Consider the following 12,729-nt stretch of genomic DNA (forward strand, 5'->3'; position numbering starts at 1 on the left):
TAGCACCAAGCAGGCACTCAAAGTATATAGCTGTTGAGGGAACCAAACTTTTGACATCCTCAAGCCATGTCTGCTGGGTTAGAAAACCTCAGAGGCCACCACCCAGATTCTGCACATGAGGGGTCGTCAGAAAGCAGAATCCCAGTGCTTTGAGAGGCTGAAGTGGTGGGAGGATTGCTTGAGGCCAGGAGTTCGAGATCAGCCTGGACAACAGAGCTAGTAGACCCCCGTCTCTACAAAACTCAGTAAAAATTACCCAGGGTTGGTGGCACACACCTGCAGTCCTAGCTACTCGGGAGGTTGAAGTGGGAGGATCGCTTGAGCCTAAGAGTTTCAGATCAGCCTGGGCAATATCATGAGACCGTGTCTCTACAAAAAATTAAAAAATTAGCCGTGATATACACCTGTTGTCCCAGCTACTTGGGAGGCTGAGAGAGGAGGAAGGCTGGAGACCAGGAGTTCAAGGCTATGGTGAGCTATGATCATGCCACTGCACTCCAGCCTGGGCAACCGAGCAACACCCTGTCTCAAAATATAATGATGACTTAAAAATGCATATGGGGCCCTCACCACCAGAGTTCCTGATTCTGCAGGTGTGGGAGGAGGTCCTAGAACTTGGCCAGTACCCTAGAACTATGCTTGTAATCCCAGCACATTGGGAGGTTGAGGCAGGAGAATTGCTTGAGGCCAAGAGTTTGAGACCAGCCTGGACAACATAGTGAGACCATGTCTCTACCAAAAAGAAAAAAGAAGGCAAGCCACTGCATCCCCCAAATGCCCAGGTATAGGTCCTTGGCTGATTCAGGCCAAGGTGCTGTGTGCTGTGGAGATACGCTTTATCAAAGTGGGTGGTAAAAATACTACACGCAAACACACACACACACACACGCACACTCTCACACACAATACTATACTCCAACAGGAGAGATGTGCTTTCATCCGGAGTTCCAGAGAGGGAGTTTATTTGCTTTTCAGTCCAGAGAGAGTCTCTTTTAATGAAGTACGAGAGCCTGTACCTCACAGGGGAAGTTTTTTCACTACTAATCAGTGATCAGAAAGGTCAACTTCAGAAAAAGCCACTCAAATGGGACCCATCATAGACCAGTACTTTGACCTCTTTTCCACAAAGCAGCAGAGATATGTAACCTGTTTTTCAGAAACTATCTCAGAAAGGTCTACTATACCAATCCTTGGAGTTTAAGTCATAGATTCACAAACTTTTAGCCATCATTCCCCAACTCCGAGTAAAATAACAATAATGAATAAAGCCAATAGTTAATTCATGCTAATTCAAGCAGAGACGCATTCGACAGCACAGCCTCTTTGATATGGCCATCTGAGAGGAGCTGATGATGGGGTCCATTGTCTGCTACTAGAAGAGGGCTCTGCAGCTGCTGAACTTTCCAGAATTCACAAATCTACAACCTTAAAGGCATAATCCACTTCAGGAAAAAATGAGAATTTTAAAAATGCAATTAAAATATCACTTTTTTGGCCGGGCATGGTGGCTCATGCCTGTAATCCCAGCACTTTGGGAGGCCGAGGCGGGTAGATCGCGAGGTCAAGAGATCGAGACCGTCCTGGCCAACATGGTGAAACCCTGTCTCTACTAAAAATACAAAAATTAGCTGAGCTTGGTGGTGCACGTCTGTAGTCCCAGCTACTCAGGAGGCTGAGGCAGAATTGCTTGAACCCGGGATGCAGGGGTTGCAGTGAGCCAAGATCACGCCACTGTACTCCAGCCTGGAGACAGAGCAAGACTCCGTCTTAAAAAAAAAAAAAAAATCACTTTTTAAAATCAAAGCAAAATTATTAATCAGTGACAATATGACTATCCTGTAAGGTTTGGTTAACATAAACAGTAAATTATTTATGAATACTTATTTCTCCACGGTCCCAAGAAAATACTGGACTTAAAATCAGGCTTATTAAAAGATGGACTGGCCGGGCACAGTGGCTCATGCCTGTAATCCCAGCATTTGGGAGGCTAAGGCAGGCAGATCGCTTGAGCCCAGGAGTTGGAGACCAGCCTGGGAAACATGGTGCCCAGAGACTCCGTCTCTACAAAAAATACAAAAATTAGCTGGGCATGGTAGTACACACCTATAGTCTCAGCTACTCAGGAGGTTGAGGTGGAAGGATCGATTGAGCCTAAGAAGTCAGGCTGTAGTGAGCTATGATTGTACCACTGTACTTCAGCCTGGGGGACAGAGTGAGACCCTGTCTCAAAAAAAGTTAAAAAAAAAAAAAAGGCATGGATGGTCGAGGATATCAACTGTAGCACCACCTGAAGCAGCCCCCAGCAGGTGCTAGTTGAATACATCAAGGCACAGCCATACAATCGAGCCTTCACAGCCATGAAAAGGATGGCACTTTTATCTTATGTGCCAAAGTGAGAAGATCATACCCAGCCTTCATTTGACAGTTATGGAGTCCACTTTGGCACTCAAAGGCCAACAAATCAGACAAAGGAGCTGTCAATCTTGGGCCTTTACACAACTGATCTGCCTAGAAGGCTCTGCCCCCATCTTAGGCCACCTTCTTGGTCATCCTAAATGGCGCTGTGCTATAGGGGCCTGCCCAGCAAACCCAATCTAAAGGGCCCCTACCACTCACTATATACCTGTTTTCATTCTCAGCACATCATATTTTCTTATTAATTTACTTGTTTGCTATCTGCCTCCCCACCGTCAGCTCCAGGAGAGCAGAAATCCCATCTGTCTTATTCATTGCTGTATTCCTAGAGCTTAAAACAATGCCTGTTAGAGAGTAGATGCTCAAAAGTATTTGCGAAATGAAAGAAAATTAGACAGCCTTAACAAAACAACAAAAATTCTTCAATAAGGCATAATGAAAAATCCATCATTCAGATTCTATATATATTATGAGGTTATTAAAAAAAAAAGCAACCAGGCCGGGCACGTTGGCTCACTCCTATAATCCCAGCACTTTGGGAGGCTGAGATGGGCAGATCACCTGAGGTCAGGAGTTTGAGACCAGCCTGGCCAACATGGTGAAACCCTGTCTCTACTAAAAATAAAAATAAAATTAGCTGGGCATGGTCGCACACCTGTAATCCCAGCTAATCGGGAGGCTGAGTCGGGAGAATCACTTGAACCTGGGAGGCGGAGGCTGCAGTGAGCCGAGATCACGCCACTGTACTCCAGCCTGGGCCACAGAGCGAGACTCTTGTCTCAAAAAAAAGCAACCTGCAATTCAAAGGATGTTTTAATATTTCATATACAACCAAATGCTCTCTTCTCTCTATATATTTTTTGAGACAGAATCTCTCTGTTGCCTAGGCTGGAGTGCAATGGCATGATCTCCGCTCACTGCAACCTCCGCTTCCCAGGTTCAAGTGATTCTTGTGCTTCAGCCTCGCGGGTAGCTGGGATTACAGGCGTGCGCCACTACGCCCAGCTAATTTTTGTATTTTTAGTAGAGACAGGGTTTCACCATGTTGGCCAGGCTGGTCTCGAACTCCTGACCTCAGGTGATCCACCTGCTTTGGCATCCCAAAGTGCTGGGATTACAGGTGTGAGCCACCGTGCCCGGCCCAAATGCTCTATTTTTATTCAGAAAAACACTGGTTAACCTTAAGTTGGTTAAGTAAAATGCCTGCTTTTTTTCTATTCAGAATCTGAAATGTCCAATGCAAAGTCATTATAATTGATTGTAACAGTTAACTAAGCTATCCAATTCTACTATAAAAATCCTTGCTAGAGTTTTATGTCTGTTAAAATTCACAGAGATTAAAAAAAAAAAATGCCAACGTCTGTGATGAGCCCAGGTATTCCACGTGCTCAGACCAGGGCCAGGCGCTGGGGCCAGGGGCCCAGAAAGAACTGGAACTATTGTGTTTTATACATGTCTGAAAACTGCACTTAATATCACATTTTACTCTTAGGGGAGGTGAGTTACCCCACATGGGAACTGCACTAGAAGGTGCTCTGGGCTCTGTTTTTTCTCTATGTTGACTAATACTATGAAAATAATTTTCCACGTTTATATACTATCGAAATTCCATTACAGCTAACTTAAAAAGTTGTTTCCTTTGGTTCAATACAATATAAGAGAAAAGAAAGCAACCAGCCACTATCCATATTCCCTCACAATTTGGTTGCAATGTATAAAAACATCTTAAATGGGTTTGGTTTTCATTCACCCCTTCAACACTAACACTGAAGTTACCGTAACAAAATTCCCTTCAAGGAGATACACTCCTAGTCCTGCTCTTTCCACTCTAACAGTGCCTCATTTCACATGTTTCCAATTATATTTTTAAGTTATTCAATGTTAGAAGTAGCTTTCAAATAAAAACATTGTATTTTCAAAGCTAAATTGAAATAGACTTTTTCATCCATGGGGAAAGAAGAGGATAGACTCCAAGCAGTTCTACTTTAAAGCTATAAATTTAACTATCTGAGGTGAAAACCACATCTAGACCACTATTTTAAAACTATGGGTTGTGACCTACTAGGCTGGGAATCAATTTAGAGGGTAATGGCATGGCATTTTTGAAAAACAAAATAGAAGAGAGAGTAGAAAGCATCAGCGTGTCCTACGCGTAACTGGGGTACTTCCTGCCTTGTGAACTCATGTCTCAGTCACACACACCTAAGTGCGTCCTAGGTCACAGTGCTCCGTGTCGTTTTTACTGTGACAGCTGGTCTGGGCCAGCAGTTTCCAAAGCCCTAGAATCAGAATTGCCTAGAGCTGTGTAATAAACAGATTCCCTGGCTCAAGCCTTCTAAGATTCTAATTCAGCTTGGCCAGGAGTGGACCAGAAATTCCTAGATGAATCTCATCAGTCTGGACTGAGACCTGCTGGTCTGGACTCTAGTTCTCAGTCACTGTGTAGCAAACAAAGTCCCCAACCTTTTACATGAGCCAGCGCAGGAAAGGACACAAACAGAGGAGGGGGAAGGGTCCCCATTTGAGATACTCCCTCCCCACCCCACCCCATGGCCAGGCTTCTGAGGGCCCTCACCAGCAATCAAGGTTACAGAGGCAGCATGAAAACCCCCATGAGGCTGGGCACGGTGGCTCATGCCTGTAATCCCAGCACTTTGGGAGGCCAAGGCGGGAGAATCACAAGGTCAGGAGATCGAGACCAACCTGGCTGACACGGTGAAACCCCATCTCTACTAAAAATACAAAAAATTAGCCAGGCATGGTGGCAGGCGCCTGTAGTCCCAGCTACCTGGGAGGCTGAGGCAGGAGAATGGCGTGAACCTGGGAGGCAGAGCTTGCAGTGAGCCGAGACCGCGCCACTGCACTCAAGCCTGGGGGACAGAGCGAGACTCCATCTCAAAAAAAAAAAAAAAAAAAAAAAAAAAGAACCACTGGTAGGGGATTCCAGGACAGGAATCCTGATCTGGAGTCAAGAGTTGAGAAAAAATTATGGCAAGATGAGATGTATGTGTGCACTTGGGCTTTTCTCAGGAGAAGTGTCACAGAATCCCTGAGATTCTCAAAGACCCACCAATCAGGTTCTCAGGGGTAGGAATGTGCATCTTGAAGAAGCTCCTCAGTAACTTACTGGAGGACCACTCTTCTGGGGTGAGCAGGGAGGTGGAGGAATGGAAATCTAGCTTGTCTGGTGCCTGACTCTGCAAACCTGGACTAATGTAACCTTTCAGAGCCGATGTTTCTTCCTCCACAAAGGGGAGGCAAAGAGTAGTTGCTGCCTCCCAGCCCTACAGTGGGGAGCACTTGCTGAACCATGCTGGTGCCACAGAGATCCCAGGGGAGCACCACACTGGTGGACTAAGTGTTGCCTCTAAAACAGCCATCTGTAAATGCATGTTCAGAATGAAAAGCAAAAAGCTTGACAAGTTACTTCATTTTGGCTGAAGGCCATGATTAAAGGTGTACCTGCTAGGTTACCCACCTGTCGACCTCCTCTTTGCTCATGGCAGCAAATGTGAAACACTCTGTCACTCCATTGATGGCAAGCAGGAGAACATAGAGACAGTAGGAACGCAGCAAAACAGGACCTACAAGGAAACAACTCACTGAGACTCCAGAGCCCAATCAGAAGGCCCACATGTACCCTCAGTGCTGCTGAGTACCCAGAGAACTAGAACCAGACTATGAGGTCTGCTGGTATCAGCAATGGGCAGACTGCATGCTAGAGCCCAGGGTCTTAATAATCCAGAAGGATTCCCAACATTCTATGGCATTGACTAAATAATCAGCAAAAAACAAAATGACAGGCTGGGCACGGTGGCTCATGCCTGTAATCCTAGCACTTTGGGAGGCCCAAGGCCGGCAGACTGCTAGAACCCAGAGGTTAGAGACCAGCCTGGGCAACATGATGAAACCCCGTGTCTACCAAAAATACAAAAGTTAGCTGTGTGTGGTGGGCACGCCTGTAGTCCCAGCTACTCGGGAGGTTGAGGTGGGAGGATCACCTGAGTCTGGCGAGGTCAGAGCTGCAGTGAGCCATGATAGTGCCACTGCACTCCAGCCTGGGTGACAGAACAAGACCTTATCACACACACAAAAAAGAACAATTATGAATAAATGTACAGATCTCTTGCTGGACAACTAAAAGCTTATCTGGCTAGCAAGCAAGTCTGTTCCCTTTTTTCATCAGCATGAATAGGCCTGCTGGTTTGGACTCAAAGTCAGTAGTGACCCTGCATGTTAAGGGAATCTCAGTTGAGCAGGTCCTGAAGAAAAGACCTTTAACAAAAGCCCAGGGCCCAGGACCAACAGAAAATTACACAAATCCAAAGTGAGAACCAGTGCCCATAATAGTATTTTCTTCTATAACAAAGTAATGCAGTTCTATAGCTAACAAGCTTCGGAAAAATCTTCTAAGCAGAGAACAGGAGGCTTACAAATGGGATTGATTCCCCCCTTTTAAGAGGGCCATAATCAAGCACCTAATAAAATAAACATACACCTAACCTACGACCCAGCAATTGCACCCCTAGGTATATATCCAACAGAAATGAACACACATGTTCACAAAAACACTTACACAAAAGCATGTGTAGCAGTTTGATTCATAATAGCCAAAACTGACCATCAACAGAAGAAAGAATAAACAAAACGTGGGCCATCCACACAAAGGAATACTTAGCAAGAAAAGATAATAAAAATCACTGATCCATGCGAAACCATGGAAGAATCTCAAAAACTTTATATTGAAGGAAATATGCCAAATGCAAGAGCGCACATGCTGCATTTCATTGATATGAAATTACTTTTAAAAGAAATACTGATCCATGGTGATAGAAATCAGATTTCTTCTGATTTCTCTTTGTCTCTGAGGTGGAGTGGGGTAGTTGACTAGAAAGGGTCCCAAAAGAACTTTCTGGGGAAATGGAGATATTCTATGTCTGAATCTGTTTGGTAGTTACATGGGATTTTTTGTACATATTTGTCAAAACTTACCAAACTGTACTCTTAAGAGAACAGCATTTTACTTTATGTAAATTATACCTCAACAAAGGGGGAAAAAAAAAACCCCCCCAAAAAAACACATAACCACTGAAAGAAAAGGAGGGGGACTGAAGTTCCGGAGTCTCAGAATCTGGAACTCATTCAGGGTTTATGAAAGCTGTTTAATACAAAAGATCTCCATGCTGTGGGACCCCTAAACAGTTTTATGGCAGTCACAAAATTATAAAAGGAATACTAACAGGGCAGCCCCGACACTCAACAAAAAACCGTTTTCCACGGCCCTGTCTCAGATTCCATGTTTATCACCTCACATTGCATTTTGCTTGTCAAGCCGCTGCAGGAAGTAGCCTGGCCCCCACCCCAGCTGACGGTGACTCCAGGAAGGGAGGCGGGGACCAGGCTCTGCACCTGGGAGGCTCAAGGCTATGCTCAAGTGTGCCTCCTGCTTCTCCCCATCCTCCTCTCCCTGGCAGAAGCAGAGAGGAGTGGGGGGCCTCCTTACGTGGAAACTGAACGCTAATGGCACAGGAGGGCCCATCAGTAGGTGAACAGTGGGCTGTCGTGAGGCATGGAGAACACAAACTCTGGCACCAAGCAGTGACTCACGTAAAGGGTTTTGTGTCCATTTGGGGAATTCAAGAATGGAACCAACCTTCGATTGTAGACTGAATTGAGGGGTGTTTTAGGTTGAACTGTCCCCCCAAAATAGATATGTTGATGTCCTGACCAGTGGTACCTGAGAATCTGTCCTTATTTGGAAACAGGGTGTTCATGAAGAAAACTGAGTTAAAATGAGGTCATTAGGGCAGGCCCTGATCCTATATGACAGGTGTCCTTATAAAAAGGGGAAACTTGGTCGGGTGCAGTGGCTCATGCTTGTAATCTCAGCACTTTGGGAGGCTGAAGGGGGGCAGATCATCTGAGGTCAGGAGTTTGAGACCAGCCTGGCCAACATGGCGAAACCCCGTCTCTACTAAATATACAAAAACTTAGTCGGGTGTGGTAGGGTGTGCCTGTGATCCCAGCTACTCGGGAGGCTGAGGCGGGAGTCTCTTGAACCCGGGAGGTGGAGGCTGCAGTGAGCCGAGATCGCACCACTGTACTCCAGCCTGGGTGATAGAGTGAGACTTCATCTCACTAAAAAAAAAAAAAAAGTGGGGGAAACTTGCACACTGAGGCAGACACGCGCAGGGAGATGATGACGTGAAGAGCGCAAGGGGGATGATGACGTGAAGACAGAGAGAACACAGCCATGTGACCGCAGTACTGCAGCTGCAAGTCAAGGAACGCCAGGATGCCAGCAACCATTAGCAACTAGAAGAGGTAGGAAGGGGCCTCTCCTCGAGCCTTCAGAGAGAACACGGCCCTGGCCATAGCTTCATTGTGCACTTCTGGCCTCCAGAACTGACGGACAATATGTTCTGTTGTTTAAAGCCACGCAGCCTGTGGTACTTTGTCATGGCAGCCCTAGTTCATTAAGACAAGGGGATAGAGAAGGAAAAAAGTAAAAGGCAGAGGGGCAAGAGAGAAGCACCTAAGAGAGAAAGGTAAGAAATCTTGGGGAAATTCTGTGAATGTGTGGGTTTTGCTTAAGGATAGAAAAGCTAGGTGTTGTTCTGTGAGTTACCAAGAAAAAAGAAAAGAAAAAGCAAAGCAAAGCTAGGTGTGAGAAGGATTTCTAAGAAAAGCCTCTAGAACACTTACAAAGACCCTAATTAAATGCAGGGCTAATCCCAAACAACGGAAGAGAAGCCACACCCCTACACAAAAGCCTGTCCGTGCTGTGTCCGAGTCCCACATCTGGAGATGGCCAGTACAGCTCACAGGTAAGTAGTCCACTTCCAGGGTGAAGACAAAGACAAGTACACAACTGGGGACAGCAGTGTTGCGAGTTCCACTTTCAAAACTAAGATGATGGGCTGAGTCATGATAATGATGGGACAGCCCCCTCCTTGAGGCAACGCCCTGTGATTGTGTGACATTAGAGGCTGCTCCTTGGTGACTGCTTTCTAAAGGGGAAGAGCTGCTACAGAATAGTCGAGTTCCCAATCTCTGCCCATAAACTTACTAATGCCTTCCTCATGAGGCCTCCCCGCAGCTGCCAGATGGAAATACACTTCTCACAGCACAAGCCCCAGGGAGCTGCAAACCACTTCACTGGTTTCACAGCAGGTGTTTCTCCAAACTTAATGACCTTTGCTCTGGTATAGAAACCTGGCCCTTCCTCCCCTAACACCAAAAGTTTGGGCCCCATTGTAGTGGAGACTAAAACATGCTAGTGAACTTGTAAAATGGCATTTGACAAAGCCCTTTATATTGAGATGGGGCAGCAGAAAGAAGTCCTCAGCGTTCTTGTCCAGCGACCTGAGAAATTAAAAACATCTTTGCTAAACCCAAGATGAAGCACTGCAAATGGACTGCCAGCTTACAGCCCAGCACATTTTGAAATTGGTGAAGTCCCCAAGACCTAACAAGTCCTGTGAGATCCTCAGCGGCCTGGTGTTTCAAAATTAGACTCATTCAATACTTTTCTTCTTCAAAAACTGAGAGTCACTGGATTAAATATACCATTTTATTTGCAGAGATCAATTTTATTCTCTGCAAATGGCTTTGGGTTATCCTTCAGAGGCTTTTATGCACTAGGCTGGGAGATTTATGTGGCATTTACTATCTTCAGATGTGTTTAGTACCAAGTGGAGACTCATTACCGTCTGCCCTCTGCCTTCCTCCCTCACCCCAGATGGAGCACAGGGAAGCACTTGGCAAAACACATTCTAGGCCCGAGAGGAAAGCCAACAGCAAGGAGAAGTCCTAATAACTTCTCCAAGTGAGGCTGGGGAAGCTGATTGTCCTGGCGCCAACGCCCCTGCCTATATCTTGAGTGTGTGTCTGGAGTTGAACGAGGGGAACAGTCCCACAGCCCCCGCCACCAGACAGTTTTCCCTACACTGACACAGATAACAACTGTGTGTGCACAAGTTCTTGAATTTCGTGACTCTTCTATTTATGTTGGGAAATCAGAAAAAATCCAGAAAAACTCTTGTGCGTACCGGATCCTGAGCTAAGCATGGTCCCTCCGTAGATATCCAGAGCCAGCTGAGAATAGGCAAAGCCAAAAACAGTGATGGTCAGGCCGGCCAGCAGGGCCAGCTTGAGCAGGGACTCCAAGACTGCAGCAGCCACAGCAACGTCCTCCTGGGGCCAGGGAAGAGGGAAGGAAGTTGGATGAATCATGAGCTGAAGAAAACCTTCATCCTTCACGTCTGGCCTTCTCCCTTCACTGTTTTACAGTTCACTCTTCCAACAGCGTGATGGATATCACTATTTTTTTGTAGCGTGTTTGTTTTCAAGTCAGTTAGCAAATGAAGGAAAAAGTGTGTGTCTCCTTAGGTAGTAAGGGGGAGGGTTAGTTTTCAATTCACTTGGGATAAATTGTTTCAAATATTGCTTAGGAAACACTCACTTTCCCCTCTGATATTTGTTCTTTTTTTTTTTTTTAAATAGAAATAGAGAAGGGAGTCTCACTATGTTGACCAGGCTAATCTCAAACTCCTGGCCTCAAGCAATCCTCCTGCCTTGGCCTCCCAAAGCATGAGGCTTACAGGCATGAGCCACTGCACCAGACCACTAATATTTATTCTTAAATGTGCAGCAAGTTTTCATATACACTAGCCAGCTCTGTGCTTCTCCTGCTAAACATTCCAAAATTATGATGATACTGTGAAGGTACTCTTAGGAAAATATTCCTAAATCAGACTGAGTACCAGATTAGCTCATTTTGAGATATTGTGAATAAACTGTATTTTACTAAATTTCTTCTAAGACAAGCAAGAGGCTGAACTAGCTTGCTATTCTAAGAAAAGCCAGACATTTTCAGTGGTTTTGGAAAAAGTGAAGCTCCTACAACAAAATACTCCTAGATTAAAATCTCTTCTTCTATATTTACCAACCCGAGTATACAGAATCTTACAGTCAGAGTGTAGCTCTGGGCATGTCCCAGTTGTAAGAAGCTTAAATAATTGGTGTGGTGAGTGAAAGCCAACAACCACTTCCTCTCCTCCCTATGCCCTTGATTAGCCTGGCTCCAACTTCTGCATCCTTTGGCTCTTGAGACTCTGAGGATAAGGGAAGCATTCTTATGCCTAAGACTAGCTCATGGCTGGGCATCTGCAGGGCAATGGGGACAGCTTTAGAGTCCTGAGAGGGCTGGATCAAGAGTAAGGTCACATGGCCAGGTATGGGGGCTCACACCTGTAACCCTAGCACTTTGGGAGGCTGAGGTGGGCAGATTGCCTGAGGTCAGGAGTTCAAGACCAGCCTGGCCAACATGGCAAAACCCCATCTCTACTAAAAATACATAAATTAGCTGGGTGTGGTGGCGCATGCCTGTAGTCCCAGCTACTCAGGAGGCTGAGGCAGGAGAATCGTTTGAACTTGGGAGGTGGAGGTTGCAGTGAGCCGAGGTTATGCCACTGCACTCCAGGCTGGGCGTCAGAGCAAGACTCTATCCCCCCTCCAAAAAGAGTAAGGTCACAATGAATAACAAAGGTGTGAGAAGGAAGGGACAGCCAAGAGCAAAGGGAGAAGGCCACGAAAGAAGAGGTGAGCCCTGGGTCCCACTATCATGAAGAATGTAATAGAAGAATGAAATCTATAAGAAAATTCCCGATCAAACAGAAGAGAAACAGACTGCTTCACACTCCTGTCTGTCTTGCAATTAAAGGGAGAATTCACTTGAGAGATGACATAAGAACCAACATTACCTGCTTCTGAAGTGTGGCATCCTTTCCCCTCTCCAGCACCTTAGCAAAAAATATATAAAAACTTTCCTCTATTGGCTGGAAAATTAATCTGGCCACAAGGGAGCCAAGATTATTCACTATATCATACACACCTACAAAACAAAAAAGAAGAAACAACAATCATGTTGGTTTTTCTACTTTAATTTTTATAGCACTATTAAAATTATTTAATATTTTCATTAAAGTTTGTTTATCTTGAGATAATTATAGATTCACACAGAGTTATAAGAAGTAATAGTGGCCAGGCACGGTGGCTCATGCCTATAATCCCAGCACTTTGGGAGGCCAGGGTGGGTGGACTGCTTGAGCCAGGGAATTTGAGATGAGCCTGGGAAACATGGAAAAACCCTGTCTCTACAAAAATGGAAAAAATTAGCCAGGCGTGGTGGTGTGCATTTGTAGTCCCAGTTATTTGGGAGGCTGAGGTGGGAGGATCACCCAAGCCCAGGAGGTTCAGGCTGCAGTGAGCTGTGATGGTACCACTGCACTCCAGCCTGGGCAATAGAATGAG

General features: G+C 45.6%; 1 protein-coding gene across 5 annotated transcripts in view; it reads right to left on the reverse strand.

Moving 5' to 3' along the window:
* The window catches only part of RFT1 (RFT1 homolog), a 54,087-nt gene that overhangs the window by 17,061 nt on the left and 24,297 nt on the right, over positions 1-12,729 (reverse strand). For all 5 annotated transcript variants that reach the window (XM_054680672.2, XM_516524.9, XM_009445644.5 and 2 more), the window contains 3 exons: positions 12,180-12,310; positions 10,467-10,611; positions 5,894-5,999 (listed from right to left, as the gene is read on the reverse strand). In XM_054680672.2, the coding sequence (XP_054536647.1) occupies positions 5,894-5,999; positions 10,467-10,611; positions 12,180-12,310 (382 nt within the window). The remainder of the gene's footprint in view (positions 1-5,893; positions 6,000-10,466; positions 10,612-12,179; positions 12,311-12,729) is intronic.

This window comes from Pan troglodytes, chromosome 2 (assembly GCF_028858775.2).
Source record: "Pan troglodytes isolate AG18354 chromosome 2, NHGRI_mPanTro3-v2.0_pri, whole genome shotgun sequence".
Taxonomy (NCBI): domain Eukaryota; kingdom Metazoa; phylum Chordata; class Mammalia; order Primates; family Hominidae; genus Pan; species Pan troglodytes.